The sequence below is a fragment of the Ctenocephalides felis genome, unplaced genomic scaffold (genome assembly GCF_003426905.1).
Source record: "Ctenocephalides felis isolate EL2017-DRISC unplaced genomic scaffold, ASM342690v1 CF-g0.4_SCAFFOLD_01492, whole genome shotgun sequence".
Taxonomy (NCBI): Eukaryota; Metazoa; Arthropoda; class Insecta; order Siphonaptera; family Pulicidae; genus Ctenocephalides; species Ctenocephalides felis.
Window position 1 is genome coordinate 32,430,817 of NW_020537646.1, and position 19,470 is coordinate 32,450,286.

The window sequence follows — 19,470 nt, forward strand, 5'->3', positions numbered from 1 at the left end:
CAGTGTCTGAATACCTCGTAGACTAAAGTTAATAATGTCAGTATAGAAATTGCCACCATGTCGGAAACAAGCCCAGAGTTTATTCGAAGAGCCGCAATCATCGAAGGCCACCGCGCTGGACGGTCAGCGACGGAGATAATTAGATTTTTTGGTTACCCAAAATCAACTGTCTACGATGTTTTGTCCAAATACACTGATAAGGACAAGTATGGAGAGTGTTCTAACACACCTGCAAGAAAGCCCCACTCAAAAAAATGTTCGTCACGAACTTCAGAAGCCATAAAAAGAACCCAAGCGCTTATCTCAGAGGATCCAGGTCAGTCTCTAAGAAAAATGGAAGATATTGCATCTGGAAGACCGTATGTATTCCAGCAAGATGGTGCACCGGCCCACACGAGCCATTTGGTCCAAAATTGGCTCTCGGACAACATGAACATGTTTTGGTCTAAGGAATTCTGCCCCCCTAACAGTCCAGACCTGAACCCCTTGGACTATTACGTGTAGAGCGTGATTGAAAGGATCACTAACAAGTCTCATCATCCCAATTTGACATCATTGATGGTCGCTATTGAAGAAGCATTCGCCGAAATGGACCGCGCCACACTCCAGAGAGCATGCGAACGTTTTCGACCAAGATTAGAGGCCGTTGTAGCAGCTAATGGAGGATATATTGAATAATTATTATCTCCATAGATGTATCAATCATTATGTAAAAGGGTTTTTCTTTAAATAAATTTATTCATGGCAAAAATTTGTGATGAACTTTTTGTTGAATTTGTCCGGATTTTGGTGGCGCACCCTGTAGAAACGTGCTAAATATAACCAATATATTTAATAGTAACGGAAGAAATCAAAAATTAAAATTTTGTTTCGACAATGCATTACAAATAACATGCTTTGTTTTTCAGTTATGGATAATTTGGGATCGATCCCAGAAAAATGGTTGCAAATTTTACCTCCATTTGATCCTGCAGCAAGTCCAACGGTATCAGCAAAATGCCGCTCTCAGAGTAAGAAGTACTTGGCAGCATTGCAAAATTTTGAGTTTTGGGCACTGAAAAGTAAGTTAATTATTATATTAGTTTATTTATCAACTTGACTTGAGTATTATTAAAGAAACATTATGAGCAAATAATGTTTGAAAATTGTATGTGTTTCAAATAATATAATTAAAAGAAATAATTTATGTAAAAATTAATCTTTGATTAAATTTCACACTTGATTTTCTATACATTGCGGATTTAATTCATTATATGTAAGCTGGTCTAAACAATGATTATTATAATATTTGCCATATTATTATAATTATTGTTTAATTAACAATTTACAAAGCAATTAGATGCAATAAAATAATAAATAAGATTATCTTTCACCAACCATCAAAGTATGAAATTTTCCTTCACATTTAAAATGATTTTGTTTTAGATTGGATATAATTATGAAACTAAGCTCAGAAAACATATGTTATAAAATTGAAAGAATTTTTGGAGTAATACTAATTATAAGAGTACCAGATCAATAAATAATAATATTTCAGAGGTCAATAAATAAAATCTATGTTTTGAATAAAATTTTATTTCTATTTATTTAACTACTATCATTTCAAACATTGTCCAATATATCCTATGGTCAATATTTGATAAGAGTTTTTTCTGCAGGAAAATTGCAGCAAGATTGCATGTTTGTTTTATGATAAATATCAGGAAAATTAACAAAAATTTACAAAATTCTTATGGAATCAAATAATATTGTATTTTTATTCTAGTTTTCATTTGTTTAACTATATGAACATTTCTTAACATCTTTTTGACAAAAAAATTTATTAGCATTATTTTTTACAGTGCATGATGCTTCAGGAAAACTATCCTCTGGCATTCTTAATGGTAATATCAACCAATTTGGTGACTTTGATCAGTGCTTAAATATTGAGTCAGAAACGAAGACAGGACAATATTTTGATATTAAAACAGCACATGAAGATGCTATACGAGGAAAATATTGTTTAGCGTATTTAGAAATAAAATTGCCGCAAAATCTCTTGCCAGGAAATGAGAAGCTTGCAAAATTGCACAAATTGGTACAGAGTCATTATGCTTTTCAGAGCCGTTTGGAAGACGTAAGTAAAAAAAAAAATATATATTTTATATAAAAGATGACAGCTTATTTCTTGAATCCATATTAGAAGAAGTAAAATAAAATTCAATCAAATTTATTAGAATTTATTGTTTACACCTTTGCCATGGGAAAGGTTTTGAGTTGGTCCTTTTTACCGCCCACCCAAACTTTTATAGAGAATATTTAAAGAAATCTGTTGCATCTAACGTATTAAAATAAACAATACATCTCAAAAAACAATTGAAAAAAGTATATTTAAAAAATTATATTAGGGTCTTGTAAAAAAACAACAGTGCTCACAATCAAAAAAACTTACAACGAAAGATACCACTTTCGTTTTGAATACCTTACCATATTATTAGCAAGTTTGCACCAAAATTCATTATAGCAAAATAGTGCACGTATATTCATAAATAAAATTCATGATAAGCAATTACATACCTAATAAATATGAAAAATGTTTTAGACAATAATGAACTCAATCTCAATATTTTTTTAAATCGCTTGATTAATTTTTGTTCATATAATTAACCGATCAAAAATACAATTATATTTCACGATATAATTAACTTCCCGTAGAGTAGTTATAGAAATGGGCCAAAAATCGAAAATGAAAATGTTTGCATTTCTCGACGTTTTGAAGGTTTCTGAACATTTTGGCATACCTCAGAAAAAATGGATGTGTGTGTGTGTGTATGTATGTATGGATACAAATTTTCAGCCAAGTTTTCGGGCGCACGGATCAACCGATTTGAATGGTTCAAAAAACATTCGATTCCTATTGATAGGGAGAAGAGCTGATTAGTGTTTGGCAAAAGCAGGTCCAGCCGTTTTGGAGACACGGGGCAAAGAGTGCAGAAAATAGAAATCGACTTTTTGAGAGAACGGAGTATCCGATTTGAATGATCTAAAAAACATTCAATTAGTAATGATTGGGAGAAGTGTTTATTAGTTTTTGGCAAAGGCAGGCCTAGCCATTTCGAAGATACGGAGCTAAATATGTAAAAAAATGGTAGTTTTTGGGAGAACTAAGCGTCCTATTTAATGATTCAAAGAACTTTCTGCTTGTCTTAACAAAATAATTGATTTTGGAAAAAAAAAATTTGTTTCAATTTTTTTTTTCAATTTTTCTGTTCAAAAAAAATTGTTTGTGTATATCAGATTTTATTTTGAATTCTGACTATAGTTCTAATATACTTTAAACAAATAATTTCAACTTTGCTTTTCAGTTTATATAATTCTTATAAATATTAGACAATGTTACAATATTTATAATAATCTATTTGAAAACATCCAGTATTCCTCGAACATTTCGTTACGGTGCGGGAAGTTCTAGCAATTTGCCTTAAGGCACGATGCCATACACCAACTAGTTACTTTTTTGATTGGATCTCTGAAACCGATAGACCTACCTTCCCAAAAATTTATTCAGTTCTTCATTTCGGTAATACAAAATATAATTTTTTTTCTAAAGTATGCCAAAATGTTCAGAAACCTTTGACACATAAAGATATGCAAAAAATTTTAATTTCGATTTTTTTGCGATTACTGTAACTTACCCTACGGGAAGTTAAAAAATAAATCAAGCCAATGGCATTAAGCTTAGAATTTATAATAGCTCATTATTTTTCAGAATTAATATAAATCTATATTTATTTAATATAATTCATATGTCACAGCCAACAAACATCTAATCATTAATTGAAATATTTCAATATCGCAGAAAACAAAATAAAATATAAATAAAACTTTTACTTCAAATAACTTCCTTATCGTGATGTTATGAATTTGAACTTGACATTCGCTTACACATTGCATGCAGTGTAAATGTAATGTAATGGTAAACTTTCGCTTTCGAGTAAACAAGCACATGTGCTTCACACACGCGATATTAAATAATCGCTATTTCATTGTCACTACTAACATAAATACATAACTTTAACGTATGCGAAGTGAAAGCATTTCACAATAATCTCCATTAATTAACATATACTATATCGAGGTCAACAAATCATGATGCGGATTAAATCAAATAGACTAGAATTTAGTATCGATTTATAATAATTGGGTTCTGATTGGGCAATAGTAAAATTCTCCTTATTTTTAACCTCCCGTAGGGTAAGTTATAGTAATCGCAAAAAAAGTCGAAAATGAAAATTTTTGCATATCTTCACGTTTCAAAGGTTTCTGAACATTTTGGCAAACCTTTTACAAAAAAATTGATGTATGTATGTGTGTGTGTGTGTTGGGTATGTGAGTGTGTATGTAGTATATATGTGTATGTTTGGATACAATTTTTTGTCCACGATTTCGAGAGCAAAGATTATCCGATTCGAATGATTCAAGAAACTGTTTGAAAGATATTAGCTGGAAATGATACTGATTAGTTTTAGGTGCAAATCGACTGAGCCGTCTCTTTGTAATTAACTGTTGAAAAAAAATTGAGCCGATTTTAATGGAACTTTTTTGGCGATTTATATCATGGTCTTATAAAACTTACTGAAATATTACGGCCTTATGACAAGTAGTTTAATTTTAAAAATTCATCAAAGTTTAATAAAATGAGTATTTTTTTGACATTTGTTAAAATTAAAATTAGACGATTTACTTGGTATAACGGTAGGGTACTTGGTCTTAATTAACATACTAAAACATAAAAGTCCTACGAAAACTGGTTCAATTATAATTATTGATTAGTTAAAATTATTGATTTTTGATAATTGGCTTTTAGAAAATACTCCGAGTTAACGTGTTCGTTCGTTCGTTTGCAATGATGTGTAATAAATCCACTCGGAATACTTATAATCACTCATAAATTAATTTATTTTTTATTGATTAAGTCGATTATTTACACATTTCGGGAAATTCATGTAACTTGCCTAAAGGCAAAATACCAATACCAACTAGTTTACTATTATATTTCTTTTTACAAAAAGGATAAACAAAAACAAAAAATATAATTATTAACAAATTATTATAGCAAACAGAAGTTAAAAATACTCCAACAATCTACTAAATGGACATGAGTTTTACTTGTTTACAGTTCTAAATATAACGACAAACACCATCTTATTTTTCTTATTGTACAATCCCTGTGTATTATTTGAATATAAAATTTTCAATTTTTGATACAGATTTTAATAATATGTATAATTTTTATAACCGTAAGGTAAGATACAGTACTAATCGCAAACAAAATCAAAAATGAAAATTTTTAGTTTTACCTTTTTGAACATTTTGAAATATCTTAAAAAAATGGATGTATATGTTTGTCTGTGTGCACGTATGTATGCATGTGTGCTTGTATATGTATGTGCGGATACAATTTTTCGCACGTTTTTGAGAGCACGAATCAACCAATTTCTAACTAATTTAAGGATCAGTGCCCATACACAATACATATAACATTTAAAAAGCGACAATTTGAATCAGAGACATACTAAGAAATAACTAACAATAAGAAATGGTAATATTTAGTACAATCTTATTTCTTCGTTTTATTAACTTCATGTAGAGAAAGTTATTGTAATCGTCCAAAAATCGAAAATGATATTTTTTGCATATCTACACGTTTCGAAGGTTTCTGAACCTTAGAATTTAACAAAAAAATGTAATCTTTTGTAAGCTTTAAAAAATTTTAACTTGCGATAAGGAAGCAATTTGCTTTAAGGCACAATGCCATGCACCAAGAGTTCATATTAATCAATCAGATAATTTGCCTAGTGTAAAATCAAAGTAAATATTATTACCAAAAACTCATATATACTCTAAAATCTGAAAAAATGACTTATTTATTTATACGCCAATCGGCTTCATACAGTTATATAATATAGTTAATTTTTATTTAATTTAATATATTTTGCATTATATATACACATTATTTAAAGTTTCACACTATTAGCATAATCTTAAAGCTTATTTATAAAACTGTAAGTACTTGCAATTTTCTTGCTTTAATTAAATACATTTGGGATACATCATAGTTAATATTAATATTTATAAATATATCCATAGCAAACAAGTAAAAATCTTTTAATTATTTGACACAGTTCTCTTACTTGACTATTAAATGAAAGTGAAATTATTTTCGAGGTCGAATCAGGTGTTTGTACCTTACTCCGGTTTTATTCAAGATCAAACGAAAAAAAAAATGTTAATGTGTCCAATTCGCATACACGTTATAAAAACTCTATAAAATATGCATAAAATAAGATATTCTTCATTTTTTTGCTAGATTCCAACGATGTCGAAGAAATAGTAAAAGCGTTACGATTTTAAATAAATAATTGATGAATTTATTTATTCCTCTACTGATATGACCTGTTGAAATGAAAGTTATGGAAAGTTATATAATTAAACTAGCCGGCCCGACAGACTTCGTCCTGCCAAAAAAAAATTGTAATGTGGCGGTGTTTTGTGCCTATTTTTTTTCTACTCTTTGCAAAAAATTATTTTGAACAGAACCGTCACCTTGGTAATAATTCGCTGTGAATTTAAAATAATTAAATAAAACACTATAAGCATTTAAAAAGAAGTAATTTTAATAATGTAACTCATAACTCAAAAATCAGTTCAGTTTTCATTGTAGTGCTTTGTGATAAACGATGTTTTTTGTTTGATTACCTGGCGCATAGACAAATAAATCTGATGGTTTTCCAATACGGGAACAAACAACATACAATTTTCCATGTGAGAAACATGGGTTTTCTAAATTAATACCACAAACACTTAATGATACCATAAACGCACTGGAAACGCATTGGGATGCATGGTGCGAGAACATCTTCTGCTTTATACTATCCTTTGAATATAGTTGGTCGATATTTCGCAACATTATAATTGCCGATCCAACCTTTAATTGAAGATTGTGAGGTGAAAATCCTAGCAAATCCAGCAAGTTTAAAAACTCCGGTGGATCGTCTTGGTTAGTTGCCGAATCAACTGATTCGCCTGTAATTTGTTCTTGAATTTTGAAATTTAATTAATTTACATCAATGTTTTTGGCTGCCAATATAGTTCGTTAATTAATAGAAAGATATTTCTATGTTTATATACAAATATTTAAAATTAGTTTATCAAAAACTACACAAAATGTCATGACGTAGATCATTGTTTTTTTACAAATTGCGTTGCCTACTCGATTAAAGAAGAAAAGGGCTGTTTTTAGGGTTTTCCCGGCAATTATTCGTTTTTTTCTCGCCGTAACAACCATCCTTGGACTTCAACGAATATTTTAAAAAAAGAATTGGCCAAATTGGTCCAGGCGTTGTTGAGTTATGCGCTTACCAACACATTTTGCGATCCATTTTTATATATAAGATTAACTTTTATTTTTTAAATTCAGTCATATCTTTGATCCAAAAATAGCAAGCTTTCTTATAATTGGATAATATAAGTTCATAATAATAATTCCAATAAATATAAATAAAATATTCCATATATTAATAATGTACGAAATAATTAAGTATTCCATGTATTCCATGAAACTTTCGTAATTTCATGTCTTAAAATAGAACTTAAAATGTAACATAAGTCTTATATGATTAAAATAATTCAATCTTTTTAATATTTCATTGAATAAAGAATAAAAATTAAAAGTTCGAAAACTTATAGAACCTTTGACCGTGCAATATTGTTATGAAAAGAAATGGTATTATTTATATTATTTCAACAATATAATAATAATATATAATAACATATATAACAAAAATAAATTCTTAAAAAAATTAAGTGAGATAAATAACAATAAAATAATTCTCTGCAATATTAAGGATTTTTTGTGCTATGGAATCTATTTTGAGTCTTGAATAGTTTTATATTTTTATTTACATTTGATTAATTTCACGTATCTAAAAATGATTTTAAAGCTGTTTAAAATATAAGTTGAAATATTAATAAAATAAACATTTATTAAAATTATTTATACTAAAAGTGTCATTTATTACACATTATTTTAGAAGATGATTTATCCACTAAAAGTGCCATTAATTACGTACTATTTTGCAAGATGGTTTTTCTTCTAAATCGCATTTTTAAAAGCACTTATAAGATAAGCAATAACAAGTAAATTTCGAAAAGCATATCTTGAAAGTATTTTAATTTAGTGAACGCCGAAAAAGTCCATATTTTTTGAGTTTAACATATTTTAAAACTTCTTTCAATATGTAAAAATATGAACATTATAATACAAGATCTTCAAACAATTTGGCAGATTTCATCTCAGATCTATACGATATGGTATATTAATTATCTAGATACAATTAAAGATAAAGATTATGAGAAATTCATTTAGAAAACAATGAACGATAAGATAATGATAATATAATGTGATAGTAAAACAATGAGTAAATAACAATTCATTGATCATTAGTTGCATAAATAAAACATAATGTAACTGACCTAGTGCTTTAAAATAATGAATACGAATATGCATAATAAACATCCTGCCAGAAAAAAGTAAAGTCAAATTGTCATGTATTTTATGAATATTTTATTAATATTTATTTATTTTTTCATACCAAAATTTTGTTTTCTTATTTTATTGACTAATTTTGAGAGCAAACGTGTTAACATACAAATCATACAATGTACAAATATGTACAAATTTAATGATAGTTTCATTATTATTAGTCAAGTCCATATCGAGTATAGATCGATATATTCTTCACCATATTTAAGGTTTCTTTGTTTCTTACTAATATAAAAAATGTTACCAACATAAAAAGGTGAAAACTTCCATCAATTTGCCGATTTAACACTAAGGTACTGCTCTAGATTATGTTAATCTTCTATATATATAAAAATATAGTCGGGTTTTCCTTCCTGATGAAATAACTCCAGAACGCACGAACCGATTTCGACAATTTTGCATTCGTTGAAAAGGTCTCGGGCTCAGCAAGATTTATAGCTAAGAAAATTAGTGTCATCGTGCCCTACTGCAAATTGCTGGAACTTCACGCACCGTAATTAAAAATTTGAGTAATGACATTAGTGAGAATTATCAGAATTATGCTTGGTTAAGTCAACAAGCAATTCTTGCCGCAAAGAATAATGATGTACACGCACTGAATTTCACCATTCAATCAAAAATTGCTGGCGATTTGGTGACATACCAATGATTCCGACTGGTCTTCCTTTTGACTTCAAACAATTGCAATTTGTAGTTTGCCCTGCGTTTACAAAAACAAGTCGCAAGGCCAATCGCTTAGTGTTTGCGGGATAAATTTCAAATAGATTATTTAAAAAATCATTGTTTTGCACATGGGCAGGTATACGTTGCCTGTTCACGAGTTGGAAAACCATCCGCTTTGTTTGTGTTAACGTCAGACCAAAAAATAAATTCATTACTGTTGTATAAGATTAAATTTTTCCTTATCAATTATAAAACAAACAAAAAATTTTTTCATATTTCTCACGAAACCATCTGGTGGCGAAACAAAGTTCGTCGGGTTTGCTAGTATTTAATAAAATTTTTTAATGAACTAAATTGAAAATGTATAGTCAGATGCATATTAAATTCAAAATGATATATAAATAGTAAAGTTAAAATAAGAATTAAATAATAAATTACTTAATATTGATGATTAGTGATGGTCAATTACAAATTTGTAACAAGCCATTTAAAATTATACAATTTATTCAAAATATTTAAGTAAATTAATATGGTAAATAAATGTATTAATAAACTGATGGAGCAATTAATAATAGCATTAATTATTTTCATTCATCAACATCAGCGACATAAAAACACCATGAATTTGTTATAATTAGCTTTTTACTTTGACCATATTTAAATTAGGTCTCAAAAATCTCTGAAAATTATGCTACACTCATTCGCAGGTAAAATTTTTGTTGAGATCTATCAGGCGCAACAGTTTAATTTTTTGTGTGCTGATAAATTAAAAAAAACGATTTTTCCGAGTTCCAATTCAAATTAATTTTTGAAACAACTTTTACAAGATTCGAGCGTTTATGCCATTTCAATCATATTCTTGTTGAAACATCCTTTTTCGATCAAAACTTTTAAAACCACACACACAGATCACTGATCAAAAACCGTTTTAATAAAAGAAATCTATAAAGCATAATTTATTTTTTAAGCCAAATTAGCAAGAACGCAAATTTAAACTTATTTTGTCATAACATTTACAAACATATCTCTGTGGCTTAAGTTCAGGAGAACTTATTTGAAATAAATAATTTCATAATTAAAACGAATTTAATAAACGGTATTGCAGCTTTATTTAGTTTTAAGTACAAACTTGAGGAGCTTTATGAAACTATAAGTTTTGTATTCAAAAACTATCAACAGTATCCAGTATCATAATTATATGCTAACATAATATATATTAATCTATGAGATTAATATATATTATGTGAGATCTATCAATAACTAACTTTTAGTCTGCAATCTGTTTCTTTTTCACAATAAGCAGTAACTGTTAGCAATAAATATTTCACAAATATCTATTTTATTTAACGCAGCCTAATTGATTTACTTATTTAATTGATTTAAAAATTAACTAATTCGAATTTCAGAACTGGAATAAGATAAACAATAAGTATATATTTTTTATCTTTAGCCAGGACACAGAGTTCCCAGATTTTCCCAAACAGGTTGGGCTTTATGTGTGCCAAATGCGTGTACATCAAATGACGTAGAAGCTTCATTAGCTACATCAATACGACCATATGCTGAAAACACGGGTCTTAGAATTAGGGTGCGTGTTGACCCTGAAATGTGCCAAACCAGAAATATGATAGACAACGATCGTGAAAAGGGAGAATGGACTAGAGGAAACATACTAGCCTGGTAATCTTTTTTAAATATTTTATTTTCATACCATAAAGAAAAGTTTTTGTTTTAATAAATATTAAAAACAAAAAATCAAATGATGTTTAAGAACCAAATCATCAAAATTAAAAAAAAGTAAGTTAATTTGTTCTGTCATGTTCCACATGAGTTTTATTCGCATAATATTGAATAATTAACAAAATCTAACAAAAGTTAATAATCTCCCTTTGCTAAGACCAACTTTATGATAAGTATAAGAAAATATAGGGTACCGATTTTCTATTTTGTTTGAATGAATTTTAAAATCAAAATATGTAATTAAATATTCTGTTCAACAAACAAAACGCTAATAAAATTTACATTTCAGGATATTTTTTGCATTCATAATATCAATTACATTCGTCTCCACCGTATACGACCTTATGACCGAAAATCCAAGTAAGTAACGTTTTATTTACTGATTATTATTTATAAATATTTAGATAATTATTAATAAATCCGATATCTCTGATCTTCGTCCTTAGATGAGTTGTTGGTATCATTTTCCTTATATAAAAATGGTCTCCAACTGATTGCAACAAAGAAACCAAATGAATCTTCAGAAATTCATGCAGCTCATGGCATAAGATTTTTGAACGCCTTCATGCTTATTATATCGCATAAGTCTCTCGCCTTATTTTTTATTCCTTATGTAAATAGAACGGCTATGGTTGAGGTAAGTTAATAACAACATTTATTTTTTATTCAAAGGTTTCTCACGAATTAAGTTGTTTTTTAATAGAAAATTACACAAGTTACATCGATTATCATGCCGATTGTCGTACAATAGGCACAAGTTTATGCAACACCGCTTCAAAGAAATATATATATGTATATATATATATATATATATATATATATATTAGGGTGGTCCTTAACATGGACATTTTCGAATTTCTTCGCTCCCAATGCTTCCAAATTAATAAAAAATGAATCTCTAAAAGTATTAGATCTTAATATAAACATTTAGATAGAGCGCACGCCAATTAAAAGTTCCTTATATTTGTTATTAACATTTAAGTAAATTCTTGCGCCATATGTATAGTATTCGTCAACTCAAATATTTTGACACATAGGAATATTTATCAACCACTTAACCTATAAAGAAATCCTAAAAACCACCATATATATATATATATATATATATATATATATATATATATATATATATATCTGTCCTAGATTAATTACTGAAGAGCAAATTTGAAAAGAACTAAAGCGTTCATTTTTTCAATTAAAATTATTATTTAAAACTTACTCTTGAAAATACTCCCTATTCCCAGAAACAAATTTCCGATGTATGTTTTAACAGAGAATAATATTGAAACAAATTGTTTGCAATAATTGTTTATAAGTAATTTCATGTACTTAAGTAGCTAGTATATATCGCCTAACTATATAATATTTTTATCATAGTATATTGGAAAACCCTGGACAGTTATTGGCAGAGCTGCCAGTTTGTACACAGATCCATTCCTGATGCTCAGTGGTCTTTTAACCACATACGCTTTACTAGGAAGACTGAGACGTGGGGACAAAGTCAGTATTTTAGGTGAATATGCTTCTAGATTACTCAGGTGAATATTTTACAAATAGTACAAATATTTCTAAGATAAGTTTAAATATTATTTCATAACATCTTGTGAAATGATATTTTTTTACAATCAATTACAAAAAATATCGATCTCAAATTCAAATACATTCACCAAAGAAAATTAAAAATTATTTACCAAATTATGAGAAATATCAAATCAAATTTGAATGCATTAACCAAAAAAAAATTGAAAAAATATTTTCATGGCAGAGAAACTTGGCGTAATATTCAAGCTTGCAAGCTATATGTATACATCACATATGCTAATTAAAATTATAATTACATATTAAATGTAATACATTCATAAAGTATAGTAATAGTAATAGTACAGAGTTTGAATCGTTTTGTGGTCAATATATATTATTTTTAATATTTTGATCAACTGTTAAATATAAAACACCAAAAATAATTATTTTGCATACTAACATGATACATAAGTAATCGACACCCAATCAGAAACATTTGTTGGACTGAAACATTAGTACCGCGAATAAAAGTTCTTACTGACCTCTCACAATAAATATTGCAATATTTTTCATTTGTCAATAATTATGAATATGTTATACATATTGACTGGTAATAATTATTTGGTAATAAAATCAATGATTCCATTATTTTGTATATCGTTATAACTTACATGATTTTGCTTTCATAGTTTAATAATTATATTCTAGGATAGCACCAGGACTTGGAGCATTAATATTATTTTGCACGCATGTTTTACCATATTTGGGTTCGGGACCTCAATGGGGTCTTGTGGTCACACATCACGCAGATATATGTAAAAAGAACTGGTGGAGAAATATGTTGTTCATACACAATTATTTTGGATTTGAAAACATGGTGAGTATTCAAATGTTAATAATATGATATATTCAAGTTTAAGTGACCTTTAGTGTTTTTTGGCCTCGCTTACTCGAGCAGTTAGACACCTACAAAATTAGTTCTATACAATCATATTCTATATAATCTTCAGTTTCATACTATCTTCTTCATTTATATCCTATTCTTCTTATCGTATATACTTTTCAACTTATCTTCATTCTGTTCTTTCGTTCTTTCTTCTTTCCCCTTTTTCTTATTTTCTCTTTTTCTGATATCCTCCTTTTCTTATTTACTCTTTTTCTTCTTTCTTCTTTTCCTTCTTTCCGGTTTTTTCTTTTTCTTCTTTACTATCTATTCATTTCATCTTCTAAACCCTTCTTACATCTTATACCACTTTAATTCATTTTTAATTCTAGTTTTCCAATCTTTATACATGCTTCTGATTATTTATACATACAAATTTGTTATTACAATTCATAATCTTCTATATATATATAAAAATAAGTCGGGCTTTCCTTCCTGAAGAAATAACTCCACAACGCACGAACCGATTTCGATAATTTTGCATTCGTTGGAAAGGTCTCGGGCTCCGCAAGGTTTATAGCTAAGAAAATTAGTGGTGCGTGCCCTAATGCAAATTGCTAGAAACTTCACGCACCGTAATTAAAAATTTGAGCATTAAAAATAATCAATAATTGCAATTGTTTTAAATAATTGCAAATAGATTATCTTCTATATATATAAAAATAAGTCGGTTTTTTTTTCTGATCAAATTTTTCCTTTTCAAATATAAAACAAACAAAAAATTTCTTCATCTTTCTCACGAAACCATCTGGTGGCGAAACGGAGTTTGCAAGTAATATTATAACTTCAAATTATCTGATTGATTTCATAACCACGCTCGTATCTCGAAACAAATTTTCTAATATAAATTCATGAAATTGCTATTAGTTCGTTCCAGCACTATGGTTTTTGTTCTAAGTTTTTTGAATATTAAAAATAAGTTAACCATTTATTAATTAACTTTCCGAAGCAGAAGTTTATGAATTCGAGAAAACATATATAATTAAATATAATTTACTGTCAAAGCAGTCAATTTGTCTCTATGATAGGAAAATCATTGTTACAACTGACGAACATTTTCATATATTCATATTGCTATTAACATTTTCTTAAAAAACTCCTACCCCATCAAAGCTCGTATCTTGATACATATTATGTACAGTTATGTATGTACAGGATTATAGATACATATTATGTACAGTAATTAAAATTATTTATTAAAAACATTATATTTTTAATTTGTCTTAGTGCCTCACTCATACGCACCATGTAGGCATTGACACGCAGCTATTTTTTGCAGGTAAATTTAATATTATCTATATTGAAAGTGTTATTGATAAAAAAACAAATTTTAAATCCGATGTCTTCGCATATTTTCAGCTGTTCCAATAATTTTTTATCTATACCGATGGCCCAAAGGCTTTACTACAATTTTACTAACCTTAGCAATTGTATCGACTATGGGAAGATATTATGTAACAGAAACAAGGAAACTTAGTAATTATATATATTTTGGAACTTCGTAAGTATTTAATACGTTTTGTAATTAATATCATTAATAGAAGTTTAAAGTATAAAGTGCTAAATACGAATAATCAAATAAATATTTTATCATTCAAACCATTTACGTTTCAATTATTATTAATTTTATGAGATGATTTTACAAAATATTTTTTGAAAATATTGTTCGATACATTTTAACATATAAAATTATATCAAGTTTGTAAAAATATATACATATGTAAAAACAATGCCAAAAAACTTATCACATTAAAACCATCTCTAAATTGCATTCACAAAATAACTATAGAACAATTCAAGTTAGAAAATGGGTTTGCATCGATTATTATCAATTGCAATTATTGCATATTGTTTGCATTGATACTTAAGTATATTCTTCGATCTTGTCTTGTAATAATAAATCAATAATTCTTATCATTTTTTAGAGTTTCGAGATTATTTCAAACAGCTAATAATATGTACACTCTACCAGCCCATCGAGCGACGGTGTACATAATAGGTGTCCTACTTGCTCTAGTATTGAAAATGGATAAACCCATCACTTTCACAAAGGTGAGAAATCAAAAATACTGGCTCATTTCTGCACAACTTTCTTCGCAAAAAATGTTTGAATAAAAAACTGAATTTAAAAATTAATTTATGATGTTTATGTTATTGTTTGTGAACTACAATGAGAACTAAAAGTTCTCTATGAAAATAATTCTCTATAAAAAATTCTCAATGAAAAGTTATCTATAAAGAGTTCTCTATGAAAGGTTTTCTATGAAAAGTTCTCTATGAACTTGACTTTGCAGAAGGCAATCATTGGTTAACTTATTTTTTCTAATAGTGATGATATATATGAACACATTGTAGCCATACAAGAAAGGTGTTTTGTAACACGTAAATATATTACGATATATATTTGGAAATAAAAATAAATATCACTACTACTTGATATCGGTTCGACATAAAAGTAGAAATTTTACAAAAGAGCCAAATAAAAAATACAATATCTTAATATTAACTTTAAACTAGATTTATCTTCGAATTATATCATTTGGCTTACAAAATACTAAATTGTTAACCTGATTATAATAATCATAATAATATTAACTTTCATAAAGAAAAGTTTGTTTTCGCAAAAAAATCCGTTTTTGCTCCGATGTTTTCTCGACGTTTCAAGTCATTCTGAATCAAATGAGGCCAAATTTGGTCTTAACCTAGTATTTTTTTTTGATAGAGCAATCCAGCGGTTAACCACTATTCTTTCATGTGTGGACTATCTAATTAGATATCTAATAGAGATGAGCTTATATTTATTGCAGTAATTTCTACGAAAGACTATTTTCACTTAAGATTATTTTTAAGAACTGTAACCATCCTGCTTGGGATTAAAACTGGAACTACTTTATGCTAAACTACGTTTTTAGCCTTTGCATCACGATGGGCTCATTAAAATAAGTAAACCAAAATTATTTTACAAAATTCGAGGAAAATTCAAATATGTGCAAACTATGAAATCTATTGTCGTACAAAGTTGCATCAAAATCGTCAAAAAAAAACTTTCAAAATTTAATTAGAAGAAATCTCCCAACCGTTCCCAACCATTATGTTTATGTATACGTCTTAACCAGAAACATCCGATAGAGGAAGTAGTTCTGATAATTGTTTAATAACTTGTTAAACTATTATCATACAAATCTATCAATATATTATTTTCATACAATTTATATAAAATATTGTACGTCCTTAATCTGAATAAAAATAAATATTTTTACTTTACAGCAACAATTGAAAATAGGTTGGACAGTGGCGACTTCGTTGCTTTTGATGTCATTCTTAGGGCCTTCGCCTATGGGTTCCCTAAGTTACAAATATGACCCTACGCACGCTGCTATTTACGCAGCCCTGGCGCCTGTGGCTTGGTGTGCCTTCTACGCATGGATAATACTAACTTCTCATCGGGGCTACCCAAGTAAAAATTATATTTTATTAAATATTTTTATTACTAAAAAACTAATACAGAAAAAAAAGATTTGACATTAATTTATCGAGTAATGAGAGAAATTAATCTAATTTAAAGTAAAGATTTATAAAATTAATTCTTAACATGAATTCTTCTCTCGATGGGTTCTCTAAAGCGATGTGTTTTGAATTATTGAATATCAAAATAGCGCCTCTTAGGGGGAGTACGGATGAAACGATTATTTTCATGATAATTATTTAATGATATTGTAATCATCTCGATTGTTTTTATTCATCTTTGGTTCATTAACTACCAGTAGTATAATCTTTTAATTAAGAATTAATTTATAATATAATAATATATTTGGTAAGGAAAAATGCAACTAATTACAAAATGCATTCTGTGCATATAGTATGGACAACATAACATTTAAGGAAAGGACATACTGAGATACTAATTTTCAAGAATAGTTTATAAATAAATTGTTTGGTCTTCTTTGGGGCATCAGCAAATAATGAATAAGTCGAAAAAGAACAAATCATTGAAAGTAACCAAACTTCGCCAGACTCAAATGGAAAGGGAGGGTTTTGCAACAAATGCAAGTCTCTTCTCATTACCGGTCTATTTTTGAAATAGTTAGAGTAAAAGCCAATCATCTTTAACAGATTTTATTTTCCTTTTTTCTTGACCACAAATAATCTACCCTGTAGTTCTTGCAAGATAGTACTAAGTCATTTTGTTCATTGTTAAGTATGTCATTTTGTCCGCAAGTGTACATAAATAAATAATTAATCTAAATTCTATCAAGCACCTGATAATTGCAATAAAACTGAAATCACTAGTACTGGCAAAAAAAGATTGATTTTAATAGAAATAATTACAAATAACGATAACGAAAAAACACAGCAAAACCACACACAATATTTGATTATTGTGCTTTGCTTTCTTTATGTTAAACAGTCGCAAAGCAGTCCTAAAACTAGCCAATTTTCAAATAAGCCACTGTGTCATTTTGTTCATTGCATAGGTTTGTCATTTTGTCCGTAAATGAACATAAATAAATAATTAATCAGAATTCCATCGAACACCTCATAATTGAAAGAAAATTGATCGAAATCACAAGTACTGGTATAGGATTATTGATTTTAAGAAAAATAATTACAAATGGCGCTAAATAAAGACTTGGATTTGAAAATTGATAGAAATCACAAGTACTGGTACAAGATTATTAATTTGAAGAAAAATAATTACAAATTGCGCTGAATAAGGACCAAAAAACACGGCAAAACCACTATGTCATTTTGTTCATATACTATTTTGTCCGTATTTCACCTAATATTGATATTTTACTTTATTTTTAGCTGTCTCAATTAGTAAAGTTTTTTGAGATGTGCTATTTTGAATTTTTAAATCAAACAGCATCTATTAATAATGTTTCTGATAAGCGTTAGTAACTTGAGAATAAATTGATAATTTATATAAAATATTTAACCCTATAATATATTTTCTGTTATTTCTATTTTCAGGTGTAATAGCAAGGATAATGTCCTGGCGTGGTTTTCAAGTTGCCACTCGGCTATCATACTCAATTTACCTCACACAATTTCCAGTATTTTTCTATAACGTTGGGCAAACGCGGAACGCCCAATATTATGAATTCTTCAGCATGATGGTAAGAGCAATGAAATATTTAATTTAATAATTATTGTAAACAAATAATATTTAAATTAAACCAATCAACTAATTAAAGATTGCTTGCAAATAAAATTTAATTATACGAATAAAATTAAACAAATCAATAAATAAACATTTTAAAACTATTTTGAAATACTTGACGAGCCGGGACGGGGCTTTATAACTTAAATATGATTTAAAATAATAAATACTCTTTCAGGAAACAACAAAAAACAGTTTTTTTTTTGATAGATCATTTTTTATCAAAATTGCTGACTTAGTAATAAGATAGCCATATGTACCGGTTTCATCGGGACTGTCCCGAATTTCAACCTAATTGTCCCAGATTTAAGGCTTTTGCCCCAGATTGTCCCGCGTTTTCAAAAACTATAGGTTCAAATTGAATCTTATCAATTATTTGATAATAAAATTACAATTACCCAAAAAATATCTGAAAATGACATATACAACTAATATATTTATACCACACAAAACGTTGCCGAATTCAAAATTTCAAAGGCGTGTTAATATAGCCTAGATAATATATAGCATAATCAAATAATAAAGTTCTTATTATTATATATTCAATAAAAGTCAGTAATTTCAATTTAAAAAAAAGATTTATTTAAAAAAAACTGATTTTTATTGCGTCCTTAAATAGTATTTGTTACTTTATATCAGGGCTTCTTAAACTATGAGTCGCGACCCCAAAAAAAAAATGTGTGTTAAAAAAATATGGGGTCGCAAGAGATTTTGATCCCCATAATCTACATACATACATAAAAAATAAGTCGGATTTCCTTCCTGACGATATAACTCCAGAACGCACGAACCGATTTCGATAATTTTGTATTCGTTGGAAAAGTCTCGGGCTCCGAAAGGTTATAGCTAAGAAAA

At 28.2% G+C, this 19,470-nt stretch overlaps 1 protein-coding gene across 1 annotated transcript in view; it reads left to right on the forward strand.

Moving 5' to 3' along the window:
• Positions 1-910: 910 nt before the first annotated feature.
• The window catches only part of LOC113371128 (O-acyltransferase like protein-like), a 22,936-nt gene continuing 4,376 nt past the window's right edge, over positions 911-19,470 (forward strand). The window contains exons 1-12 of the mRNA XM_026611774.1: positions 911-1,061; positions 1,842-2,116; positions 10,698-10,927; positions 11,277-11,347; positions 11,434-11,624; positions 12,365-12,525; positions 13,217-13,385; positions 14,679-14,730; positions 14,811-14,952; positions 15,377-15,503; positions 16,719-16,908; positions 18,426-18,592. Coding sequence (XP_026467559.1) covers positions 911-1,061; positions 1,842-2,116; positions 10,698-10,927; positions 11,277-11,347; positions 11,434-11,624; positions 12,365-12,525; positions 13,217-13,385; positions 14,679-14,730; positions 14,811-14,952; positions 15,377-15,503; positions 16,719-16,908; positions 18,426-18,592 — 1,926 coding nt within the window. The remainder of the gene's footprint in view (positions 1,062-1,841; positions 2,117-10,697; positions 10,928-11,276; positions 11,348-11,433; positions 11,625-12,364; positions 12,526-13,216; positions 13,386-14,678; positions 14,731-14,810; positions 14,953-15,376; positions 15,504-16,718; positions 16,909-18,425; positions 18,593-19,470) is intronic.